A 27,453-nucleotide genomic window follows, 5' to 3' on the forward strand; every position below is an offset into this window, starting at 1 on the left:
TAGCAACTTACATGTGTGAATATTACATTTTTATTTGCGTTAGTGAGGGAGAGATTGTAGAGTGATCTTGTTGTTCTTTTGTCACAACCTATGAACATACTTGTCTGAAAACTAATATACCTGAGCTTGACAGTCCGGCCAAAATAAAAACAGTAACGAGTGAAAACACAGTACAAACACACAAAGGAAACAAATTAGGGGCATGTTAAAGAGGCTTGACTACCATACAACAGAAAATTAAACAAACTGTTTAAGGCATCCTTTTACTTATCTGAGAATGTACTAGTCAATGAGAGCACTGATCTGACATCAGCAACTACACACACGTTGTATGAGCTCAGTAACTTACATACCAACAACATTACACACATAAATAAAAGTCTGTTTCTATTGATTCTGATGACTGAATTATAAGCAGACTGCCAGGTATGTAGATGCAAAAACATGGTACAGACAAATATGATTAGGGCACAGTCAGATAATCCTTTTTGTTTCACACGAAAGCTCCCCAAATCTCCCAAAACACTTAATTGCTGTATGTGGACCTGGCACAGTGCAGATCATGCTACATAAAGAAAGTTGTTATTGTGTTAGGTCATTTTAAAGGAAATTCATAAAAAATAAAAAAGTAGACTCAGAAAACATGTCCTTAGATTGTAGATATAAACAAGCTTTGGTTAGCCCTACATTATCAATCAAAATCACCTTTCAACACATTGTGTTGGGGCGGCAGGTAGCCTAGTTAGAGCGTTGGGCCAGTAACCGAAAGGTTGCTAGTTTCCCAAGCTGACAAGGTAAACATCTGTCGTTCTGCCCCTGAACAAGGCAGTTAACCCACTGTTCCTAGGCTGTCATTGTAAATAAGAATTAGTTCTTAACTGACTTTCCTACTTAAATACATTTTTATTTTTTTTTATTTTTTACAAGTAGACTCATTTAAAAAAAAAACATTTAGAAACAGGCTGTAGGAGTAAAGTTACTAATTGTCATTTAGCTGTGGTATCAGGCACACCATTGAACAAACGCTAGCAGAAAAACAACGCAGACAACATATTTAGCTTCAAATGATAAGAATGACTACTTTTTGAGGAGAAAATCACATCATTACTTTTCTTCATTAATTAAGGGTGCATCAAAACTTGGCATTTTCGTTGAGCATTCTGAGCAAATTGCAATGCTTCAGTATCTGACAGGGCAGAAATGCAACAGGCCAAGAAAATTACAAACGGGTACAAAAATCTAAGTTTTTTTTAAAAATGATTTGTTAAACATTAAACTATTTTCCTTTTTTAAAAGCAATATTAGACAGGATATACAGAATAGTATTCCCAAGACAACCATTAGCAATCCTGCATGTGGTGCTATAAGTGTTGTGTAATGTTTGTGGCTTTAGAGACAAATGCTTGAGCCATTTGAGGGGAAACGAGGCTCGAGACACCCATCTTTTCAAAAGGTGCAATACTATTTGAATACTTTACAATAATTTTTTGTAAGCCATTGATCAGGGGCACCCTAAAATAACATGTTTACATATGTAATGTTTTACAGAATAAATGCAATCATAATTATTGCAGGGTTAATAATACCACTTATGCAAGATTGATAGATGTGCCAGGTGAGACATTTTGAAATAATAGAACAGCACAACTATCAACACTAATAGTTATATATTTATGAAACTGAAAAGGTTATGCAAATATTACAAAACAAAACTGAAAGCAGACAGACATCCTGTGTAAATCACTTCCTATGCTCTACATTTTCTTGTAGAGAACAAACACACACCATCAACAAGAAATGTTTGTTTTAAAGTACAATAACAGAATTAGTAAATGAATAAGGTAGCACCTATTCAAACCCATTGCATTCTTGCACTAATTTACCCTCTCTGGCACAGAGGAGACCACTCAGTACATTTCCTATATGTGACCATTCACTGCAGAAAAAAGGGACAAATCATTATTTTTGTATAGGAATCTGACAACTGTAACAAGATGAAATCAGCACAAAGCAGTGATGGAAAATAACGTAACACCTCATGTTTCATCTATCCCCTTCATTCACTCTGAACCTCTACCGGTAATAGATCCACCCCAACACATGTAAAAAGGGTAAAGAAAGAGTGACGACTAGCAATCTAACATGAAGAGAGGGAGAGAGGTGGGGGGGGGGAGAAAGAGTAATAGTTCTATGTCCTCACTGAAGGGAGGAGGGGGTCAATGGCTTGATTCTGAAGACAAAGATGTGAAGATGGGAGGCGATCTGGTTGCAAACACTGACACAGTAACGCACCAAGTCAACGAAAGACAGGATCTGCAGACGGAAAGCGGAAGAGAAAATTAAGTCAGAAAACATGATAGACATAACTGTAGATAATGGACCCTGTGAGTAGATGGATGATGCCGAAGTATCAAAGGGTTGTGCTATTAGTTACAAATAAATGTGGCATTAGACTGAAAACATGTGCCTCTGAAAAAGGTACAGCAAATCAGTGTTGCATGTGAAATGACTGATGGTTCATTTCAAAGAAAATGTTCTCATGTGAACACATGCTGTAGATTGCATGTCCTCTTACTTTGTTGTGGAATGACCACCCTGGCCTTGCTCAGGTACTATGGACCTCTATACCATGGAAGTGTGTGTGTACTCACCACTGCAATCCACAGCACCAGGTATTCATCAATAAAACTGTTGAAATACTGGTCCAGGAACAGCAGGCCTGGCCCCAGGAATGCTATATCATGTAGATGCATCTCACTCTTTGTCATATGTGCTACCTGAAACAAACAAGACACAGGCAAGAGTCGTGGTTTAATCAGCAAGCACATTTACATGGATGATATTCATTTACATCATACACATTCTTGCATCAAGTACATTTACATCAACAGTACAATGTTCAGGGTGGGCGGGAATTTAATTCCACCAATAAGCAGCACACCACACTTACAACTAATTTGTTGGTGATCTTGGCTGACACAAAACCAAAGGCCAGGATATAAACACAGGGGTGCTTCTCAAAGAGCTGGATAGCGGACTTCTTATAGATCATCATGGCCAGTATTATTACTGAGCCTATATGTAACACGGGAGATAGGACACTGGTTCCCTGGAGAGAAGAGAGAGAAACAAGAGTCCAAATCAGTGGACATTATTAATAGGCCTAGATGATATGTGAGTGCAGCTTGGTGAAAGAAAACACACAGTAAGGAATGCTGGTGGACACATCTAGGTGTTAAGTCATAATACACAGTAATTCCCCCGAAGGAAAACATGGGTGGCCCTGCCTAAAATAAATATTGTCAAGTGACAAACACTCATATCGCTCAGCCAACTGAACTGAGCTGGGATCAGGTCCAACAGTCTTAATACACATCCTTAATTTCCTCCGAAGCTAATAGACAGCTCAGGCAAATGGATGAAACTGACAAACAAGCACAGTCATCAAGCCAGCATCATCCTCTAAAAAGTACATTGTCATATCCTTCATATTAATTGTAAACTACATTGTGTCAAAGTTGGTAAACATTTACAGTTGAAGTCGGAGATTTACATACACTTAGGTTGGGGTCATTAAAACTTGTTTTTTCCAACCACTCCATACATTTCTTGTTAACAAACTAGTTATGGCAAGTTAGTTAGGACATCTACTTTGTGCATGACAAGTAGTTTTTCCAACAATATTATATTATTTCACATCACAATTCCAGTGGGTCAGAAGTTTACATAAACTAAGTTGACTGTGCCTTTAAAAAGCTTAGAAAAGTATGCCATGGCTTTAGAAGCTTCTGAAAAGCTAATTGACATCATTTGAGTCAATTGGAGGTGTACCTGTGGATGTATTTCAAGGCCTATCTTCAAGCTCAGTGCCTATTTGCTTGACATCATGGGAAAATCAAAAGAAATCCACCAAGATCTCAGAAAAAAAAAAAGTCTGGTTCATCCTTGAGAGCAATTTCCAAACGCCTGAAGGTACCACATTCACCTGTACAAACAATAGTACGCAAGTATAAACACCATGGGACAACACAGCCCAGGAAGGAGACACGTTCTTTCTCCTAGAGATGAACGTACTTTGGTGCGAAAAGTGCAAATCAATCCCAGAACAACAGCAAAGGACCTTGTGAAGATGCTTGAGGAAACGGGTACAAGAGTATCTATATCCACAATAAAACAAGTTCTATATCGACATAACCTGAAAGGCCGCTCGCTCAGCAAGGAAGAAGCCACTGCTCCAAAACCGCTATAAAAAAGCCAGACCACAGTTTGCAACTGCACATAGGGACAAAAATCGTACTTTTTGGTCTGATGAAACAAAAATAGAACTATTTGGCCATAATGACCATCGTTATATTTGGAGGAAAAAGGGGGAGGCTTGCAAGCCGAAGTACACCATCCCAACCGTGAAGCACGGGGGTGGGCAGCATCATGTTGAGGGACTGGTGCACTTCACAAAATAGATGGCATCATGAGGCAGGACAATTATGTGGATATATTGAAACAACATCTCAAGACATCAGTCAGGAAGTTAAAGCTTGATCGCAAATGGGTCTTCCAAATGGACAATGACCCCAAGTATACTTCCAAAGTTGTGGCAAAATGGTTTAAGGACAACAAAGTCAAGGTATTGGAGTTGCCATCAAAGCCCTGACCTCAATCATATAGAAAATTTGTGGGCAGAACTGAAAAAGAGTGTGTGAGCAAGGAGGCCGACAAACCTGACGCAGTTACACCACACCAGCTCTGTTTGGAGGAATGGGCCAAAATTCCCCCAACTTATTGTGGGAAGCTTGTGGATGGCTACCCAAAATGTTTTACCTAAGTTACACAATTTAAAGGTAATGCTACCAAATACTAATTGAGTGTATGTAAACTTCTGACCCACTGGGAATGTGATGAAAGAAATACAAGCTGAAATAAATAATTCTCTCTACTATTATTCTGACATTTCACATTCTTAAAATAAAGTGGTGAATCTAACTGACCTAAGACAGGGAATTTTTACTAGGATTAAATGTCAGAAATTGTGAAAAACTGAGTTTAAATGTATTTGGCTAAGGTGTATGTAAACTTCCGACTTCAACTGTATTTGGGAGAATTCACCCTAGGCATTTTTGCAATATTTTTTTTATTTATTTTTTATTACACCTTTATTTAACCAGGTAGGCCAGTTGAGAACAAGTTCTCATTTACTACTGCGACCTGGCCAAGATAAAGCAAAGCGACACAAACAGAGTTACACATGAAATAAACAAGCGTACAGTCAATAATACAATAGGGAAAAAAAGAAACTGTGTGCAAATGGCGTGAGGTGGTAAGGCAATAAATAGGCCATAGTAGTGAAGTAATTACAATTGAGCAAATTAACACTGGAGTGATAGATGAGCAGATGGTGATGTGCAAGTAGAAATACTGGTGTGCAAAAGAGCAGAAAATAAAAACAATATGGGGATGAGGTAGGTAGATTGGGTGGGCTATTTACAGATGGGCTATGTACAGCTGCAGAGATCGGGTAGCTGCTCAGATAGCTGATGTTTAAAGTTAGTGAGGGAAATAAGTCTCCAGCTTCAGTGATTTTTGCAATTCGTTCCAGTCATTGGCAGCAGAGAACTGGAAGGAAAGGCGGCCAAAGGAGGTGTTGGCTTTGGGGATGACCAGTGAGATATACCTGCTGGAGCGCGTGCTATGGGTGGGTGTTGTCGTGACCAGTGAGCTGAGATAAGGCGGAGCTTTACCTAACATAGACTTATAGATGACCTGGAGCCAGTGGGTTTGGCGATGAATAAGTAGCGAGGGCCAGCCGACTAGAGCATACAGGTTGCAGTGGTTGGTGGTATAAGGGGCTTTGGTGACAAAACGGATGGCATTGTGAGAGACTGCATCCAGTATTGGAAGCTATTTTGTAAATTACATTGCCGATCGGTAGGATAGTCAGTGTGACGAGGGTATGTTTGTGAAATAGGAAGCCGATTCTAGATTTCATTTTGGATTGGAGCTGTTTAATATGAGCCTGGAAGGAGAGTTTAGAGTCTAGCCAGACACCTAGGTATTTGTAATTGTCCACATATTCTAAGTCAGAACCGTCCAGAGTATTGATGCTAGTCGGGCGGGCGAGTGCGAGCAGCGAACGGTTGAAAAGCATGCATTTGGTTTTACTAGCGTTTAAAAGCAGTTGGAGGACACGGAAGGAGTGTTGTATGGCATTGAAACTCGTTTGGAGGTTTGTTTGCACAGTGTCCAAAGAAGAGCCAGATGTATACAGAATGGTGTCTGCGTAGAGGTGGGTCAGGGAATCACCCGGAGCAAGAGCAACATCGTTGATATATACAGAGAAAAGAGTCGGCCCGAGAATTGAACCCTGTGGTACCCCCATAGAGACTGCCAGAGGTCCGGACAACAGGCCCTCCCGATTTGACACACTGAACTCTGTCTGAGAAGTAGTTGGTGAACCAGGCGAGACAGTCATTTGAGAAACCAAGGCTGTTGAGTCTGCCGATAAGAATACGGTGATTGACAGAGTCAAAAGCCTTGGCCAGGTGGATGAAGACAGCTGCACAGTACTATCTTTTATTGATGGCAGTTATGATATCGTTTAGTACCTTGAGAGTGGCTGAGGTGCACCTGTGACCAGCTTGAAAACCAGATTGCACAGGTGGGATTCGAAATGGTCTGTTTGTTAACTTGGCTTTCGAAGACTTTAGAAAGGCAGGGCAGGATGGATATAGGTCTGTAACAGTTTGGGTCTAGTGTGTCACTCCCTTTGAAGATGGGGATGACCGCAGCAGCTTTCCAATCTTTAGGGATCTCGGACGATACGAAAGAGAGGTTGAACAGACTGCTAATAGGGGTTGCAACAATGGTGGCGGATAATTTTAGAAAGAGAGGGTCCAGATTGTCTAGCCCAGCTGATTTGTACGGGTCCAGGTTTTGCATCTCTTTCAGAACATCTGCTATCTGGATTTGGGTGAAGGAGAAGCTGGGGAGGCTTGGACAAGTAGCTGCGGGGTTGCGGAGCTTTTGGCCGGGGTTGGGGTAGCCAGGAGGAAAGCATGGCCAGCCTAGAGAAATGCTTATTGAAATTCTCGATTATCGTGGATTTATTGGCAGTGACAGTGTCACCTAACCTCAGTGCAGTGGTCAGCTGGGAGGTGCTGCTCTTATTCTCCATGGACTTTACAGTGTCCCAAAACTTTTTGGAGTTAGCTACAGGATGCATATTTCTGTTTGAAAAAGCTAGCCTTTGTTTTCCTGACTGACTGCGTATTGGTACTTGACTTCCCTGAAAAGTTGCATATCGCGGGGACTATTCGATGCTAGTGCAGTCCGCCACAGGATGTTTTTGTGCTGGTCGGGGGCAGTCAGGTCTGGAGTGAAGCAAGCGCTATATCTTTTCTTAGTTCTACATTTTTTCAAAGGGGCATCCTTATTTAAGATATGGTATAGGGTATGGTGGGGTGCGGATACAGTGGAGCTAAACCCAGGCACCGAGTGATGAGAGAGGTTGCATCTCTGGACAGGCTAGTTATGCTCGGTGAGGTCACCGCATGTGTGGGAGGTGGGACAAAGGAGGTATCTGAGGCATGTTGAGTGGGACTAGGGGCTCCGCATTAAACTAAAACAATGATAACTGTCCTAAATAACAGTGTACAATGCATATTGACATTTGAGAGAGACAAAAAGCGAGGCATAAAGCAATCACAGGTGTTGATTGGGAGAGCTAGCTAAGACAACAACGGGTAAGACAACAACAGCTAATCAGCTAAGACAACAACAGGTAAAATGGCGATGAATGGGCAGAGAGGGTCGGTTAACTACACAGAGGGCCTGAGTTCGAGGCTGGGGCCAACAAAAAATAAACTAAATGGTGTACCGTGATTAATGAACAGTCCAGCAGGCATCAGCTATGTAGCCAAGTGATCATAGGGTCTAGTGAACAGCAATAGATGGAACAGGGAAGCCGCTGGGTAGTCGTTAATACGCTGGCACGCGGGAGACACAGCGTTTAAAGTTAGCAGGCCGGGGTAAGTAGAAGCGTCAGCTCCGACGCCCGGCAAAGGCCGGTTGAGGGCACAGCGGATGGAGATACATCGGCGGACCAGTCGTGGTGATACGGCGGGGCGCTGTGTCGACAAAGGGTCCGGACCAGATGGCGAAAGAGGTATTGTAGTTGCAGTAATTTCGTTTGCTAGCCGGGAGATGCGCCTGGCTCGCGGCTAACTGGTGTTAGCTTCGGGACAGGGGCGTTAGCCACTATAGCCACTCGGTAGCAGCGATGATCCGATGCAAAGGTCCAGAGTTTACGGCAAGGATCCGGTGGAGTAGTGGATTCTAGCCATGTTGGGGTAGAGTCCGGGAGGCATCGGCTGAGTAGCCGAGTGATCACAGAGTAGGCCGGGAGGTGGGCCTGGCACAGGGCTAGCTTCGGGGCTGGGTCACTCGGTGGCAGCTAGCTAGCTGTGATGATCAGGAGTAATGGTCCAGGGTTTACGGCAGGAATCCGGCGTTGTAGTGGAGAAAACAGTCTGATACTGGCAGGCTGGCAAGTATTATCCAAGCTAAAGAAAAAACATCTGGTGTCTGTGCAGAAGGTAAAGGCCGCTAGCAGTGGCCAACAATGACTAAATAGCTAGTAGCTAATTAGCTGGCTAGCTTCTGATGGAGGTTCTGGCTATAAGGTCTAAAAAAAAATTCAGATCCGTGTCACATTGGGTGAGGCGGGTTACCGGAAGGTATATTTAATTTAAAAATGGAAAAGAGATTGAAAATAAATGGAAATATTTACAAAAAAAAGACGAAAAATACAAAAAGTAAACGAGAGGACGACAAACCACGTCTGCACTGCTACGCCATCTTGGGAGAAAAAAAAATCATGTTAAAAAGGACTGGATTGATGTGAGCAATACATCAAAAGAAAACACAGACCGCCAAAGGGAAAGGTGGGGACTACCATTTTGCTTAAGCTTATTCAGTTCTTTATGAAGGTCAGGGACTAAGTTACAGGTCAATTGTAGACTTACTGCTATTGTTGATCCATTTTTGCCCACACCTCCGGTAAATATAACCCGGAAGTAATTAGTACAGGAAAAGATGGCCCCTAAGAAAGTGCAGATGGCTGGAACTATTTTCATCTGGATGTTTATGACTGGGATCTGTGGAGGTGAGGGAGCAAGATATCATTTATTACAGCCAGTCAACACCATCAGTGTTCAGTACATTTCACAACTCTAAACATTGTTAGTAAGATGGTTCATTTCGTTCAAAAAAACAGTTTCATTACTGAGTGAAATTGCATTTAATATAGTAAGGAATTAAACTGTACACAGAATTAGAACATACCGATGCGGGCAGCGCGACCATTATATTACCAGTGTTACAGCTTCATCATTCAGTTAGTCATGCCATTCATTTCAGTTGCCAAAAGCCAATCAGTGGAAAGTTGAGCCATTCAGAATTACCAGTGACTGCCAAAAAGCGGATCCTCCCACGGCGGCCAGCAAATACATGATTATAATGAAGATTTGCACCTCAGTCACGTCAATGCTGAGAGGAGCAGGTAGAGAGGAGAGGTTAGTCAGAACAGTCATCAACTCTGTCCATATGCACAAGCCTGCACTAGTGAGTCTTCACCCAAACACTAACCACAGCTCTTCCAGTCAGATGTCAATCATGATGCACATCATGATGCACTTATAGCAAACATATGCACGGAGTTTACAAAACATTAAGGACACCTGCTCTTTCCATGACATCGTATGATTCCCTGATAAAGGTTAAAAAATATATATACAATAGACTGATCAAGTGAATCCAGGTGGAAGCTATGATCTCTTATTGAGGTCACTTGTTAAATCCACTCCAATCAGTGTAAATGAAGGGGAGGAGACAAGTTAAAGAAGGATGTTAAAGCCTTGAGACAATTGAGACATGGATTGTGTGTGTGTATCATTCAGAGGGTGAATGGGCAAGACAAAAGAATGAAGTGCCTTTGAACAGGGTATGGTAGTAGGTGCCAGGCACACCGGTTTGTGTCAAGAACTGCAACACTGCTGGCTTTTTCCACACTCAACAGTTTCCCTTTGTGTATCAAGAATGGTCCACAACTCAAAGGACATCCAGCAAACTTGATACAACTTTGGGAAGCATTGGAGTCAACATGGGCCAGCATCCCTGTGGGACGCATTCGACACCTTGCAGAGTCCATGCTCTGATGAATTGAGGCTGTTCCGAGGGCAAAGTGAAGGGGGGGTGCAACTCAATATTAGGAAGCTGTTCATAATGTTTTGCACACTTAGTGTATGTTTTGGTATTCTTTCAGTAGCATGGATCTAGTCCGTTTCTACTCATGAAATGGTTTGTTTTCAGACCGGGCAAGTGCAAAGATTTCCTCCCTCCCATTAGCTTGTGGCTAGAGGTCAGTGTGTGGGGAAGCAGGGATCTAATTGGCTGAGGCTCACTGCATATCTGTCAGGCCAAGATGCTGTCCGTCAGAGATTTACCGTCACGTTCCACAAGAAGGGGCCTACAGTGGCTGTCAGCATCTGTAACAGCGCTAGACAGATCTGTAACTCTGTAATATCAAATCTACACACAGAGAACATTTTTCAAAATACACCCCACTTTGAGAATAAAGGATATAAATACTTGATCATACGGATGCTTACACACACATAGGGCTGTTACTGTGACCGTATTACCGCCGGTCACGAGTCATGAAGGCAGTCAAATTCCACGTGACCGTTTAGTCACGGTAATTAGACTTCTCCAAGCTCTGATGCTGCTGATGGTCATTAGTAGCCTACCAAACTTGCTAACTGCCTGGTACTCAGCACTCTATTGTCCCTCTAATCACTCTGACATCAACGCAAATGTATTCGAAAATCACTTCATGAGAGCCCATGTTACGCAACAATTGACGTAGTACACAATTTGAGGACACGTTTTGGGTCATGAGCACTACTTTCAAAACTACTGACTGAAATTATACAAAAGCTTAGTAGGTAGAAAACTAGTAAGTAGCCAAACTATCCAGCTGAGGCCACGGGGGACCACTCTGACCCACAATCTGGGAATGCCTTTGAGAACCCCTGACGCTCTTCGCTACACTAGAACTGCAGTGTAGATCCTATCTTTCACTTTTCATTCTAACCCATCACTTACCTCTCCCTGAATTCCCCATATCCACTCCCTCACCTACTACCAGCATCACTCTACTTCTCTAAAGCCACTCTTCTCCCCCCTCCCCATACACACTCACATGCCGAAGCGCAGGGTGCCGGAGACGTATGTCTGCCAGTGGGCACAGTAGAACATGAACATGCCAGCGAAACAACAGAAGAACATCCAGTCAGGGTTGGTGCCCAGCTGCACTGCTATACTGGTGCCCAGGACCACAAACACTGAAAGAGAGAGAGGAAATGGAAACAGAGTCAATTAAATCCTAATAAGGCAAACAAAGTTATATGGAACACACACACAGAGGGGCGGCTGTACCTGTGGAGAGGGAGTCACAGCCGTGGTCAAACAGTTCACCCAGCGGAGAGCTGCTATTAGTTCGTCTGGCCTGCTTCCCATCAATAGCATCCAGTGATTGGTACACAAACAGACCCACCGCACACAGCAGGTATGCCCACAGCGGTGCCTGACGAAAAAAGACGACACCAAAGAATACTTAATGAATACTATAAAAAAATGCCTTCCTCCCAATGGATTTTTTGGAGGGTGATGATAGTGTAATCTCTCAAAACATGTATAAATTGTGTTCTCAGAGAATCGGTGGGTATTATCATCAATAGAGAATCATCTGACATAAAACTTGATCTTCTGGCAGCTGTAGACTACACAAAGAAGATATGTTGGAACTTGAGTAAAAGAGGTTGATGTGTGGTTTGTTTCCCTCTAAATAGATTTGGAACACAGCAGGGCTTTGTCCTTCATTAGTTAACCAGCATGGAGAGTTTCACAGCGTCATCAATGTGTCATGCCTTCATTTCCTGTCCCGTTTTTACTGGGTCTATGATGAGCTGACAGCAGTTTACACAGAGACCAAAACCAACCGGAATATGACACATCCTGGCCTACAATTTAGAGGCTTCCCACTTGGCATTCACTTCCCTGTTACTGCAGAGCAGCTCATAGCCTCATACATTAAGCTTTTTATTCTTTCAGGTCCTCAGGCAGAAACAGGGATTTGGGGAGCAGGAGAGAAGTAAGGGGTTATGAAAGAGGACAGTACCAAGGGGTTGGAATGGAGATATTGAAAAGTAGAGCAGGGTGGAAATATCTGCTGACTGCCTCTGTGTTATCAGTGAACATATGATTATGAATATAATGGCAAGATGACAGGGCTGTGAAACTAAGAGGCCCTAGAGCAAGTGTACTTTCTGTTCAAACAGGACACGGTGACAAATTCAGTCCGGAAAACAGCTGCACTGTATACTCAAAACACTGACACACACACACACACACACACACACACACACAGGGCAGGTTGTCTTAAATACTCCTGACCTGGGTCATCAGAAACAGGACACTGACTAGTACAGCATGTTAAGTAAATACCAACTTCTCTGGGCTATGAAACAGTGCTGCCACTAATGTTTTAGCTCTTTAACTATCACACCTCTAACCTGTTAACAGAATTATCACCTATTATGTCAGGTGTTGAATCATTCTTACAACAATGAACATGGACATTATAAGAGGTGTTGTGACATAGGTACACAGTCACTGAGATTCTCCCTCCAGAAGTAGTACCCTACCGAGCCTGTTCTCTGGGATAAACTCAATTCTCTAGTCTAGCGAGTCCAGTAAATTACATTCTGTTTTGCCTTCCTTTGTTGCTCCACATTGTGAGCAAATATGCATGCAGAGTGATTTTTCAACCATTGTCCTACAAAAGGAAACAGTGGAGGGGGTGGATAACTTCAGAGAGAGATCTCTATTTACAGAGGGGGAAAACAAGTTACGCTCGTCATCAAATCCTGTAACTTTTCTGAATTAAAACTACTCTAACCCACCTTTTAGTTGCCGACTGTTGAAGCAGTGACCTGTTAAGCAGCACAGTGTAAGTCAGGTGACACAGCAGTGATCTTCAAACCTGCCTCCTGGAGACCCACAGGGTGTGCAGGCTTTTGTTCCAGCCCAGCACTAACACACCAGATTCAACTAATCATCAAGCCCTTGATTCATTCAATCAATCAAGTGTGATACTGCTGGGTCGGAACAGTAGCCTGCACCCCCTGTGGGTGTCAGGACCAGGATGAAAGAACATCTGCATTAAAAAGACTCCTAAAATGAGAACATGTTTCGCCTTGCGGAAAATGCTTGGTCTACGTTTCAAGGTTATTTGTGGATTAAATTCAATTGGTCAAATATGCAGTCAGCTGCTAGCTGGGAAAGCTGGAAATGTAGGGATAATAAACATGTTGTTTTCTCCCATGGTTAGACTGGCTTCTATAACAAATAAGTAGATTAAACAGTTGAAGTTGGAAGTTTACATTCACTCAGTTTGGAGTCATTAAAACTCGTTTTCCAATCACTCCATAAATTTCTTGTTAACAAACTATAGTTTTGGCAAGTCGGTTAGGACATCTACTTTGTGCATGACACAAGTAATTTTTCCAACAATTGTTTACAGAAATATTATTTCACTGTATCACAATTCTAGTGGGTCAGAAGTTTACATGCACTAAGTTGACTGGGCCTTTAAACAGCTTGGAAAATTCCAGAAAATTATGTCATGGCTTTAGAAGCTTCTGATAGGCTAATTGACATCATTTGAGTCAATTGGAGGTGTAAGTGTGAATGTATTTCAAGGCCAACCTTCAAACTCAGTGCATTTTTGCTTGACATCATGGGAAAATCAAAATAAATCAGCCAAGACCTCAGAAAAAGAATAGTAACCTCCACAAGTCTGGATCATCATTGGGGACCATTTCCAAACGCCTGAAGGTACCACGTTCATCTGTACAAACAGTACGCAAGTATAAACACCATGGGACCACGCAGCCGTCATACCGCTCAGGAAAGGAGACGCATTCTGTCTCCTAGAGATGAATGTACTTTGGTGCGAAAAGTGCAAATCAATCCCAGAACAACAGCAAAGGACCTTGTGAAGATGCTGGAGGAAACAAGTACAAATGTATCTACACTGCTCAAAAAATAAAGGGAACACTTAAACAACACAATGTAACTCCAACTCAATCACACTTCTGTGAAATCAAACTGTCCACTTAGGAAGCAACACTGATTTACAATACATTTCACATGCTGTTGTGCAAATGGGATAGACAACAGGTGGAAATGATAGGCAATTAGCAAGACACCCCCAATAAAGGAGTGGTTCTGCAGGTGGTAACCAAAGACCACTTATCAGTTCCTATGCTTCCTGGCTGATGTTTTGGTCACTTTTGAATGCTGGCGATGCTTTCACTCTAGTGGTAGCATGAGTCGGAGTCTACAACCCACACAAGTGGCTCAGGTACTGCAGCTCATCAAGGATGGCATTCCTGTGTCTGTCAGCGTAGTGTCCGGAGCATGGAGGCGCTACCAGGAGACAGGCCAGTACATCAGGAGATGTAGAGGAGGCCGTAGGAGGGCAACAACCCAGCAGCAGGACCGCTACCTCCGCCTTTGTGCAAGGAGGAGCAGGAGGAGCACTGCCAGAGCCCTGCAAAATGACCTCCAGCAGGCCACAAATGTGCATGTGTCTGCTCAAACGGTCAGAAACAGACTCCATGAGGGTGGTATGAGGGCCCGGCGTCCACAGGTGGGGGTTGTGCTTACAGCCCAACACCGTGCAGGACGTTTATCATTTTTCAGAGAACACCAAGATTGGCAAATTTGCCACTGGCGCCTTGTGCTCTTCACAGATGAAAGCAGGTTCACACTGAGCACGTGACAGAGTCTGGAGACGCCGTGGAGAACGTTCTGCTGCCTGCAACATCCTCCAGCATGAGCGGTTTGGCGTGTGGGTCATGGTGTGGGGTGGCATTTCTTTGAGGGGCCGCACAGCCCTCCATGTGCTCGCCAGAGGTAGCCTGACTGCCATTAGGTACCGACATGAGATCCTCAGACCCCTTGTGAGACCATATGCTGGTGCGGTTGGCCCTGGGTTCCGCCTAATGCAAGACAATGCTAGACCTCATATGGCTGGAGTGTGTCAGCAGTTCCTGCAAGAGGAAGGCATTGATGCTATGGACTGGCCCGCCAGTTCCCCAGACCTGAATCCAATTGAGCACATCTGGGACATCATGTCTCGCTCCATCCACCAACGCCACGTTGCACCACAAATTGTCCAGGAGTTGGCGGAGGCTTTAGTCCAGGTCTGGGAGGAGTTCCCTCAGGAGACCATCCGCCACCTCATCAGGAGCATGCCCAGGCAATGTAGGGAGGTCATACAGGCACGTGGAGGCCACACACACTACTGAGCCTCATTTTGACTTGTTTTAAGGACATTACATCAAAGTTGGATCAGCCTGTAGTGTGGTTTTCCAATTTAATTTTGAGTGCAACTCCAAATCCAGATCACAATGGGTTGATAAATTTGATTTCCATTGATAATTTTTGTGATTTTGATGTCAGCACATTCAACTATGTAAAGAAAAAAGTATTTAAAAATAATATTTCATTCATTCAGATCTAGGATGTGTTATTTTAGTGTTCCCTTTATTTTTTTGAGCAGTGTATATCCACAGTAAAACGAGTCCTATATCAACATAACCTGAAAGGCCGCTCAGCAAGGTAGAAGCCACTGCTCCAAAACCGCCATAAAAAAGCCAGACTACGGTTTGCAACTGCACATGGGGACAAAGATCGTTCTTTTTGGAGTAATGTCTTCTGGTCTGATGAAACAAAAATAGAACTGTTCGGCCATAATGACCATTGTTATGTTTGCAAGCCAAAGAACACCATCCCAACCGTGAAGCACGGGGTTGGCAGCATCATGTTGTGGGGGTGCTTTGCTGCAGGAGGGACTGGTGCACTTCACAAAATAGATGGCATCATGAGGCAGGACAATTATGTGGATATATTGAAGCAACATCTCAAGACAGGAAGTTGAAGCTTGGACACAAATGGGTCTTCCAAATGGACAATGACTCCAAGCATACTTCCAAAGTTCTGGCAAAATGGCTTAAAGACAACAAAGTCAAGTTATTGGAGTGGCCATCACAAAGCCCTGACCTCAATCCTATAGAACATTTCTGGGCAGAACTGAAAAAGCGTGTGGGAGCAAGGAGGCCGACAAACCTGACGCAGTTACACCAGCTCTGTCAGGAGGAATGGGCCAAAATTCACCCAACTTATGAAGCTTGTGGAAGGCTACCTGAAACGTTTGACCCAAGTTAAACAATTTAAAGGCAATGCTACCAAATACTAATTGAGTGTATGTAAACTTCTGACCCACTGGGAATGTGATGAAAGAAATACAAGCTGAAATAAATCACTCTACTATTATTCTGACATTTCACATTCTTAAAATAAAATCGGTGATCCTAACTGACCTAAGACAGAGAGTTTTTACTAGGATTAAATGTCAGGAATTGTGAAAAACTGAGTTTAAATGTAGTTGGCTAAGGTGTATGTAAACTTCCGACTTCAACTGTATAAGTTCATGTTTACAGTGACTAAGTCTTTGTGAGCCTCATACACTTGGCTCATTTGCATTTCCACGGTAACAAAATGAATGTGATATGTACCATTATTCTGTTACCAAACTTTGCATCTGCACTATTCTTCAAGTAAATGTGTTTTGTAAAATGTTCAGTGGAAATGGTTTACTAGTCGTCCTTGTGCATTGAGTTGCATGGTATGTTTAACTTTGCAATCATTGGTTTTTGTGAAAACAACATCGGAGTTAAGTTACCACATTGTGGGCCTGTTACAGTACATAAATCATGACAGATTGGAAGAATATCCACTTTGTTAGATCATATTTGTTTTATGCACGACAATCTGGTCAATAGAACGTCCGCGTTCCATAGACTCCTTTACCTCAGACAAACAAAATGCATTATATTGCATTAGGCTGTTTTGTATGCCTCAGTTTGAACGCAATCTAATTTTATGTACATTAAAGTCTGACATCACAAATTAAATTCCCTTGTGGAAAGACACATTTATCCTAGGTTTTCAGTTCTGGAGGGAAACGACTAAGCTTAACAGTTTGTATGTTTTGCCGTCTCCTCTCTATTCCCGGTCCTTAGTGTGCACTCATCGTTGCAGTGCTGTGTTGGCCGGGGAAGGGGTCCGGGTATCAGGTGCAGACTAGCTGTAACCTGAGAGCTATGGGCACGGGATGTTCATCCAGAACAGAAAGCCTGAGCTATGCCAAACTCTCAACAGCACAGAGATGGTAAACAAACCAAAAGCCAGACAAACGTACCATGAAAACCATTGCTGACAGAAAACACATTCACAGAACCTTGAGACAAAATAACTGACTGAATGCTGAATGCTTGAGAGTAAAAAAACAATACAAATGCTATATGAAGTATGAACCCCTGATAATGTTGGATTGAATGTTTGTTTGTAGCTTTAGAGATCAACCTAAAAAAAGTGTTTTCAAACATTTGAGCAACACAGTGTTCAATTATCTGACAGTCTGCGATGAAAACTTTATTTCATTGTGCCCGACAGGCAAATACAATACGGTAGCACTTTACTTGAGCCCTCCAACCATACCTGTCCAATGGCACGAAGCCAGGCAGTGTATAACCAGCCTATTCAGTGGGGCAGGACAGTAAAACGTACACCCCCTGAGGTCCCGAGGACTGAGTTTGGGAAATGCTGACTTACACCCTACCTGAATAGGTGCTACATTGTTGCCATTGTTACCTGTTCAGTGGCAGTGGGGCAGTAGTAGACCAGCACCAGGGTGGTGAATACATTGGTGGCCAGGCCCACGATGGTGATGAGGTTGGGGGCAATCCAGGTGGGCACATGGCCCACCAGCCACTCCCAGTAGCACTGCATCAGAGGCTCCAACAGGGAGTGACCTGCACTGCTGTACCTGTAGAGGGGGAACCAGGACCCCAGAACGATTAACCAGATTGAACACATTTTCATCCCAAAGTGCTTGATGTAACACTAAGCACAAAACACATTGTGTTATCATCACATCAAAGCTAAATAAAGATATAATTGATCTTAGGTTTTACAAATGATAGTACCTGTGTTCCTCCAGTCTCTTCAGCTGTTGGCGGTCGAGCGGGGGAGTGGGCAGCTCAATCAGCCTGCGCAGGGCTCCAGGGGACAGCCAGCAGGCCGCCTCCATGCCCACACCCTGCCCAGGATCCCTCTCCTTGACTGGGCCTCGGCGTGTCCGAACACCCCCCTGCTGCTGCTGGTACCCAGTGGTGCTCATGGCCCTGCTAGCACAGTGCCCTCTACTTCAGGCTGCCTCAGCCTCCCCCGCCACTTGCTGGGGCTCCACAATGGAGCTGCACACTGGTGGGTGGAAGAGGAGAGAACAGGTCATGTGATGAAAGGTTGGCTCACATGAAGACTAGGTGCTGAAATGGGACTTGGAGTTCAGTTGGCTCTAGTAGTGGTCTCTCACCAGCTGCTTCTTTAACTGTTTTACTGAAATAATTTAATCTCATACAAGTTCTCACTCACTTGAGTGAAAGTGAGGCAGGATGTGGTGGGTGGGATAGCTAGAAAAAGAGTTGATAATGAAAGAGAATAAAAATGAACCATAGAGTCAAGCCAGGCTATCTATTGACACCCACACTCATGTTCACCCAGTTCTGAGTTATAAAACACTGTTCAGTCACATCCCTAAAGATACAAGGGGCGGGATACGTCAGGCCCCGCCCTCACAATCCACTGAACATGTGGCTTCCCAAACAAATCTTAGCCACCGAGAATTCTGTATCATTGGAGAGTCACAATCTGCACACAGTAACCACAGAAATTCCTCTACAACAGTGGTGTCTAAACTTGGTCAGACCCCTTTCTTGTGATCCCACCGACCAAACCAATGTTTGGCCAATGTTGCAGACCTTGTTGTTTGTTTATAGCAAAGCAACAAATGTATCAATGATGCAGTCAGTCAGACCCCCGAGTCATTCCAGGGTTAACTCGTTTCCACTTGTAGCACCATCATAAAAGTATTGCAAAGTAACTGAGTTCGATACTGACATCAATGAATATCAAAGACAAAGGGGAGATCAATGGGAATGGATAGCAAACATATGCAATACAAATGTTCTGCGACACTGCCTCTGAAACCTGTCTGTCTAAACAGTCTCACTGTAAATTACAGAAAGTCTGGACAACTAACTAGCTAGTTAGTTAGCTAACAGCACTTGCAAATGACAACACGACACATAGTTAGCTAATGATACCTATCCCTCGATGAAATGACAACGTAGCTCACTGCCAATGTTTCCTTCACCGAGCTCTAGAAATCCATCAGTTGATTTGTCCTCCCCCCTCTCTCTCTCTCTCTCTCTCTCTCTCTCTCTCTCCAGAACCAAAATGACAGCTAGCTAGCTTTCTTGCTAGTTAGTTAGCAGTAAGATATCAGCTTGCCAAGGAGACGCTGACCTGGCTAGTAAAGAGGGCAGGGTGTCCGAAGTTCGGGGCACTTCACAGTGCGTCGAATGACTCCTTGGTAGGGTTGCAGCAATAGTCTTCCCGTTCACGGCGGGGGTAAAGATGCAACAGCCCTCAGCGAGCGTTACTGCAGGTAGGATCAACAACACGTCGGGTCCCACTCAGGGTTCTTCTTTAAGTTTTATTGTCGAATCGCAACCAACTGACATGTGCATACACCGCCACCTACTGTACTGGAGTGTGAGGCCAGTCATGACCTATTTAACTCTAAGGGATAGGGCACTTCCCCAGTATCTACTTGTAAAGCTTCAACCGGTGTAGTTTTAATGCACCATGACACATCCTGAGTGCCCTCGCTTGCATCTTATCAAGGCGCAACAGCAAACTTAACATGTGTAAATATTTGTATGAACATTAGATTCAACAACTGAGACATAAACTGAACAAGTTCCACAGACATACAGTGGGGCAAAAAAGTGTTGAGTCAGCCACCAAGTGTGCAAGTTCTCCTTAAAAAGATGAGAGAGGCTTGTAATTTTCATCATAGGTGCACTTCAACTATGACAGACAAAATGAGAAAAAAAATCCAGAAAATCACATTGTAGGATTTTTAATGAATTTATTTGCAAATTATGGTGGAAAATAAGTATTTGGTCAATAACAAAAGTTTATCTCAATACTTTGTTATATACCCTTGGTTGGCAATGACAGAGGTCAAACATTTTCTGTAAGTCTTCACAAGGTTTTCACAAACTGTTGCTGGTATTTTGGCCCATTCCTCCATGCAGATCTCCTCTAGAGCAGTGATGTTTTTGGGCTGTTGCCCGGACGATGTGTTTGGGATCATTGTCATGCTGAAAGACCCAGCCACGTTTCATCTTCAATGCCCTTGCTGATGGAAGGAGGTTTTCACTCAAAATCTCATGATAAATGGCCCCATTCATTCTTTCCTTTACACGGATCAGTCGTCCTGGTCCCTTTGCAGAAAAACAGCCCCAAAGCATGATGTTTCCACCCCCATGCTTCACAGTAGGTATGGTGTTCTTTGGATGCAACTCAGCATTCTTTGTCCTCCAAACACGACGAGTTGAGTTTTTACCAAAAAGTTATATTTTGGTTTCATCTGACCATATGACATTCTCCCAATCTTCTTCTGGATCATCCAAATGCTCTCTAGCAAACTTCAGACGGGCCTGGACATGTACTGGCTTAAGCAGGGGGACACGTCTGGCACTGCAGGATTTGAATCCCTGGCGGCGTAGTGTGTTACTGATGGTAGGCTTTGTTACTTTGGTCCCAGCTCTCTGCAGGTCATTCACTAGGTCCCCCCGTGTGGTTCTGGGATTTTTGCTCACCGTTCTTGTGATAATTTTGACCCCACGGGGTGAGATCTTGCGTGGAGCCCCAGATCGAGGGAGATTATCAGTGGTCTTGTATGTCTTCCATTTCCTAATAATTGCTCCCACAGTTGATTTCTTCAAAGCAAGCTGCTTACCTATTGCAGATTCAGTCTTCCCAGCCTGGTGCAGGTCTACAATTTTGTTTCTGGTGTCCTTTGACAGCTCTTTGGTCTTGGCCATAGTGGAGTTTGGAGTGTGACTGTTTGAGGTTGTGGACAGGTGTCTTTTATACTGATAACAAGTTCAAACAGGTGCCATTAATACAGGTAAGGAGTGGAGGACAGAGGAGCCTCTAAGAAGAAGTTACAGGTCTGTGAGAGCCAAAAATATTGCTTGTTTGTAGGTGACCAAATACTTATTTTCCACCATAATTTGCAAATAAATTCATAAATCCTACAATGTGATTTTCTGGAATGTTTTTTCTCATTTAGTCTGTCATAGTTGAAGTTTTAAAATTACAGGCCTCTCTCATCTTTTTAAGTGGGAGAACTTGCACAATTGGTGGCTGACTAAATACTTTTTTGCCCCACTGTATATCTCACTAGTCACCCCCAAAGCCAATTCTTCCTTAGGCCGCCTCTCCTTCCAGTTCTCTGCTGCCAATGACTGGAACGAACTTCAAAAATCTCTGAAGCTGGAAACTCTTACCTCCCTCACTAGCTTTAAGCACCAGAGCAGCTCACAGATCACTGCACCTGTACATAGTTAATCTGTAAATAGCCCATCCAATCTACCTCATCCCCATACTGTATTTATTTATTTATCTTGCTCCTTTGCACCCCAGTATCTCAACTTGCACATTCATCTTCTGCACATCCTACCATTCCAGTGTTTAATTGCTATATTGTAATTAATTTGCCACCATAGCCTATTGTGGTATCCCAGGAGGTCTACCCCAGGGGATGGTAATAGAGCGGAGGTACGTGAGGCGACGTTGGCTCCCTCTGCTGGGAATACGGGAGCTGGGCACCCCGACACGGACAGCTAAGTGGAGGTAATTACAGGAAAGTGCCAACCAGCCATGGAGGCTAAATAAAAGGAGCACGATGGCACACCACGGGTGAGAAGGGAGAGAGACGGACACCAGTTAAGAAAGACCGAGCAAAACTTAAGTTATTTCTTTGATATATTTATTTTCTGTCTTAGTAAAGTTGTTTTTGCAGACTAAAGACTCCCTGTCAATCTCTGCACGCTCCACCCAACGGTTTATCCTTATCCTACCTTATCTCTTATCCTACCTCATTTGCATATGCCGTATATATATTTTTCTCCTGTATTATTGATTGTATGTTTGTTTATTCCCATGTGTAACTCTGTTGTTGTATGTGTCGAACTGCTTTGCTTTATCTTGGCTAGGTCGCAGCCTACCTGGTTAAATAAATAAAATGAGAGTCCTAGACAACACTCTCTCTCTGAAAGACTATCATGCTATCAAATGTCAAATTATTCTTCAAAGTTTTAAAAGCATTATGATGCTCATTGATGGCTTTATTACATGTTTCAGTCCCCCCCACCCCCTCTTATTGGAATAGTCAAGGCAGCATCCAATTTGACTAAATTCACAGATGTTCTACCAACCCTTCCATTGACAATTTATAACTTTCCGTTCACAAAGTGTAAAATGTTATAAAAGTTCCCAGTTTGCTTGTCATACGTATTTACGTTTCACGTGACGTGATTTAGATATTGTCTCATCGCTGCAAATCACCAACGGGCTCGAGAGGTGAAGGTCGAGTCATACGTCCTCCGAAACATAACTCGACAAACAACGCTTCTTAACCCGGAAGCAAGCTGCACCAATGTGTTGGAGGAAACACCGTTCAACTGGTGACCGAGGTCAGCCTGCAGGCTCCCGGCTCGCCACAAGGAGTCGCTAGAGCGCGATGAGCCAAGTAAAGCCCCCATGGCCAAGCCCTCACCTAACCCGGACGACGTTGGAACAATTGTGCGCCAACCTATGGGACCGGTTGTGATACAGCCTGGAATCGAACCCAGGTCTGTAGTGACGCCTTTAGCACAATGCAGTTCCTTAGACCGCTGTACTACTTGGGAGGCCCAGCCCAATTAACTTCTAATTGACCTTCCCAAAATCCCTTCCAAATCCCCCCAACCCCATCCAACCGCAATGACCCTATACTTCAATCTTTCCCTCTCTTCAACATACTTACAACAATATAACACATGCTCCATTGTTTCATCGACCATACACCCCAGACACAAACCATTCACATGCTTGCCAGACGTAATGACAAATTCAATGTACAATGTTCTAAGCGCAATCGAGCAAACACCACCTCTTCCTTTCTAATCTGACCTTTGAATGTTGGTCCACCACCGACCTTTCTTTAGAGGGCAAATAAATGCCAGCCCTTGGGATCTCTTCTGCCACACATCTATCAAAATGGCTCTGATTTTAAATTATTTGGCCTCACTTCTATTCTACCCAGTGGAACATTAATATAAATTATATATCTTGTTTCAAAGCCTTTCTGGCTAACTGGTGTACAATTTCATTCCCTTCCACACACGAATGTGCTGGGACCCAGCAGAATCTCACTACTACACCCATTTTCTCAATTCTCCATTATAACATGAATACCTCTAATAGTATGTCACTCCTATTAGATTTACCAGATGATAAACTATTCAATACAGACAGAGAATCTGAGTCTACTATAATTCTAACAGGTTGTACGTCCTCCACCCACTGGAGGGCAACTATTATCACCAACAGTTCAACTGAGTGTATTGACAGTTCATCTGTTAGTCTTCTACATATCTGCAAATCATATTCAGGAATGTAAACGCCTGCTCCTGTGGCTACTGTCCTCGATGTTATCCTCACAGATAATCCTGATAGGTATCAGTCTGGTGTTTTCTGTAATGACCTTAGTGATCACTGTTTAACAGCCTGTGTTCGTAATGGCTGCTCATTGAAACAACCTGTCCTGATTTGTCATGGACGCTTGCTAAAAAACTTTAATGATCAAGCCTTCCTTCATGAACTGGCCTCTGTAAATTGGTATAGAATCGGCTTGATTCCCTCTGTCACAGACGCTTGGACCTTCTTTTTGATATTTTTAGTGGTATTGTTAACAAGCACACCCCCATAAAGAAAATGAGAATTAAAAACAGGTTCAGCCCCTGGTTTGACCGTGATCTAGCAGAGTTACTCCACCTCAAGAATTGCTCTTGGTGAAAGGCTCGGCACACGCATACTGAGGGTCTCGTTCAGGCAAATAAGAAATAAGTGCACTCAGGCTATCCGGAAGGCCAAAGTTAGTTACTTTAAGGAGCAGTTCTCTCTCTGTGTGTCCAACCTCAAGAAGTTCTGGAAAATGGTTAAAGACCTGGAGAATAAACCCTCCTCCTCACAGCTGCCCATGTCCCTTAATGTGGTTATTACTGATAAGAAGCACATGGCTAAGCTCTTTAATCACATCGTTAGGTCAGGATTCCTATTTGAATCAGCCATACCTCCTTGCCCGTCCAACATTTCCTCATCTCCCACCCCTTCTAATGTGACTATCCCTGATGCTTCTCCCTCTTTTCCCCCTGCCATGCCACAGTGTCTCCCTGCAGGCAGTCACTGAGTCCGAGGTGCAAAAGGAGCTTCTGAAACTTGACCCCAAAAAAACATCTGGGTCAGATGGTTTAGACCCTATATTTTTTAAGGTTGCTGCCCCCATCATCGCCAAGGCCGTCTCTGACCTTTTTAACCTGTCCCTCCTTTCTGGAAGGCAGCCACGGTTCATCCTTTATTTAAAGGGGACTTCAAGATGATCCTAACTGTTACAGGCCTATTTCTATTTTGCCCTGTTTATCAAAAGTGTTGGAAAAACTTGTCAATAATAAACTGACTGGCTTTCTTGATATTCATAGTATTCTCTCTGGTATGCAATCTGGATTCCGCTCAGGTTATGGATGTGTTACTGCAACCTTAAAGGTCCTCAATAATGTCACCATTGCCCTTGATTCTAAGCAATGTTGTGCTGCTATTTTTATTGTCTTGGCCAAAGCTTTTGATACGGTAGACCATTCCATTCTTGTGGACTGGCGAAGGAGAATCGGTGTCTTTGAGGGGTCTTTTGCCTGGTTTGCTAACTACCTCTCCCAAAGAGTGCAGTGTATAAAGTTAGAACATCTGCTGTCTCAGCCACTGCCTATCACCAAGGGAGTACCCCAAGGCTCGATCTTAGGCCCCACGCTCTTCTCAATTTACATCAACAACATAGCTCAGGCAGTAGGAAGCTCTCTCATCCATTTATATTCAGATGATAGTCTTGTACTCAGCAGGCCCCTCCTCTGATTTTGTGTTCAATGCTCTACAACAAAGCTTTCTTAGTGTCCAACAAGCTTTCTCTACCCTTAACCTTGTTCTGAACACCTCCAAAACAAAGGTAATGTGTTTTGGTAAGAAGAATTCCCCTCTCCCCACGTGATTACTACCTCTGAGGGTTTAGAGCTTGAGGTAGTAACCTCATACAAGTACTTGGGAGTATGGCTAGACGGTACACTGCCCATCTCTCAGCACATAACAAAGCTGCAGGCTAAAGTTAAATCTAGCCTTGGTTTCCTCTATTGTAATCGCTCCTCTTTCACCCCAGCTGCCAAACTAACCCTGATTCAGATGACCATCCTACCCATGCTAGATTACGGTGACATAATTTATAGATCGGCAGGTAAGGGTGCTCTCGAACAGCTAGATGATCTTTATCATTCCGCCATCAGATTTGCCACCAATGCTCCTTATAGGACACATCACTGCACTCTATACTCTTCTGTAAACTGGTCATCTCTGTATAACTGTCGCAACACCCACTGGTTGATGCTTACTTATAAAACCCTCTTAGGCCTCACTCCCCCCTATCTGACATATCTATTACAGCCCTCATCCTCCTCATACAACACCCATTCTGCCAGTCAAATTCTGTTAAAGGTCCCCTAAGCACACACATCCCTGGGTCGCTCCTCTTTTCAGTTCGCTGCAGCTAGCGACTGGAACGAGCTGCAGCAAACACTCAAACTGGACAGTTTTATCTCAATCTCTTCATTCAAAGACTCAATCATGGACACTCCTACTGACAGTTGTGGCTGCTTTGCATGATGTATTGTTGTCTCTACCTTCTTGCCCTTTGTGCTGTTGTCTGTGTCCAATAATGTTTGTACCATGTTTTGTGATGCTACCATGTTGTTGTCATATTGTGTTGCTACCATGTTGTGTTACTACCATGCTGTGTTGTCATGTGTTGCTGCCTTGCTATGTTGTCTTAGGTCTCTCTTTATGTAGTGTTGTGTTGTCTTTCTTGTCGTGATGTGTGTTTTGTCCTATCAAAAGTCCTTTTGCCTTTTGGTAGGCCGGCATTGTAAATAAGAATTTCTTCATAACTGGCTTGCCTAGTTAAATAAAGGTTCAATAAAATAACAATTTAAAAAATCAACAGGATTCGGGAGTAACCATGGAGGAACATCCCCTTCACCACAGAAAAGCCAACCTCCAACTCCCTCAAACCACTCATCAGCAAGCTTTCCAACTGTCCAACCAAAAGCACTGCCTTGTCTACTAGTATATTCCCAACAGTCATCTAGAACAGTAGCAGTGGGATGCTCAACCTCAGCTTTTCAACCCAAGAAGCTAATGACAACTTTTTACACCATATATACAAAGGCATCTCATCTGCCTCCACTTGTAAGGCACATACAGATGTTGATTTAAATGCACCAATACATATACTTAAAGCCATATACTGGAGTCTGTCCATCTTTTGAAGCCAAGTCTTGGCCGCTGTTCCATAAACTATACACCCATAATCAATTGTCGTTCTGATCAGAGCTATAAATATCCATCAACGATTGTCTGTCAGCACCCCCTTCATTCCCAGAGACCGAGCGCATAAGATTCACCACCTTCTTACATTTTGTTCCAACATTTATGACATGATCTTTCCATGTATATTGCTCATTGAACCATATACCCCAATATTTGTACTTAGAAACGCTCTGCATACGCTGTCCATACAGAAACAACTGTATATGTCAGCAACTTTCTTCTTCCAGAAAAACATACAAGACTTCGCTCCACTCAGGGAAGCCAGGTCTACTAAATATTTATAGCCCAATGACTACTCAAAACCCGCCCACAAGACCTGAACATTTCCCCCCCGAAAACTTTTTGCAGCAAGAGAGGAGTTGCCACATTTATCCAATAGGTGTCTCTATAATGACAATCTAAATACAACGGGTCAAATTGTATTACTTTGTTCTCTGCATTTTTCCCTTTGTTATTGGTTCATCACACCAAATGATTTGATCTGAACTATATAAGTGATTGATAGTGAATGGTTAAGAAGCATGTTTTTTTTTCAGAAAATATTATTGTTAAACATTGTGCAGTAGTGTTATTACAAGTCACATTCCTCTAAATTAATCCTATTTTCAACGGGAGTATAAAAATCGAAAGGGAGTTATATTTTACTATTAATCAATCAATCAC

The 27,453-nt window shown here is 43.2% G+C and overlaps 1 protein-coding gene across 3 annotated transcripts; it reads right to left on the minus strand.

Moving 5' to 3' along the window:
* Positions 1 to 12: 12 nt before the first annotated feature.
* LOC110528383 (choline/ethanolaminephosphotransferase 1) lies at positions 13 to 19,764 on the minus strand. Of its 3 annotated transcripts, none has more exons than XM_021610407.3 (10): positions 19,552 to 19,764; positions 18,171 to 18,447; positions 17,836 to 18,010; positions 11,491 to 11,638; positions 11,255 to 11,396; positions 9,456 to 9,540; positions 9,018 to 9,149; positions 2,951 to 3,109; positions 2,652 to 2,777; positions 13 to 2,313 (listed from the first exon to the last, which is right to left on the minus strand). In XM_021610407.3, the coding sequence occupies exons 2-10, from the start codon at positions 18,362 to 18,364 to the stop codon at positions 2,197 to 2,199; spliced, it is 1,278 nt and encodes a 425-aa protein (XP_021466082.2). In that variant the 5' UTR covers positions 18,365 to 18,447; positions 19,552 to 19,764; the 3' UTR covers positions 13 to 2,196. The 3 variants fall into 3 exon arrangements, 2 of the variants coding, with proteins under 2 accessions (XP_021466082.2, XP_036839871.2); XM_036983976.2 differs by lacking the exon at positions 9,456 to 9,540 and adding an exon at positions 10,497 to 10,581; XR_016497394.1 differs by lacking the exon at positions 9,456 to 9,540 and having other exon boundaries at positions 19,552 to 19,760.
* Between the last annotated feature and the right edge of the window lie 7,689 nt (positions 19,765 to 27,453).

The sequence above is a fragment of the Oncorhynchus mykiss genome, chromosome 7 (assembly GCF_057628025.1).
Source record: "Oncorhynchus mykiss isolate SJ-2025 chromosome 7, ASM5762802v1, whole genome shotgun sequence".
In the NCBI taxonomy this organism is placed as follows: domain Eukaryota; kingdom Metazoa; phylum Chordata; class Actinopteri; order Salmoniformes; family Salmonidae; genus Oncorhynchus; species Oncorhynchus mykiss.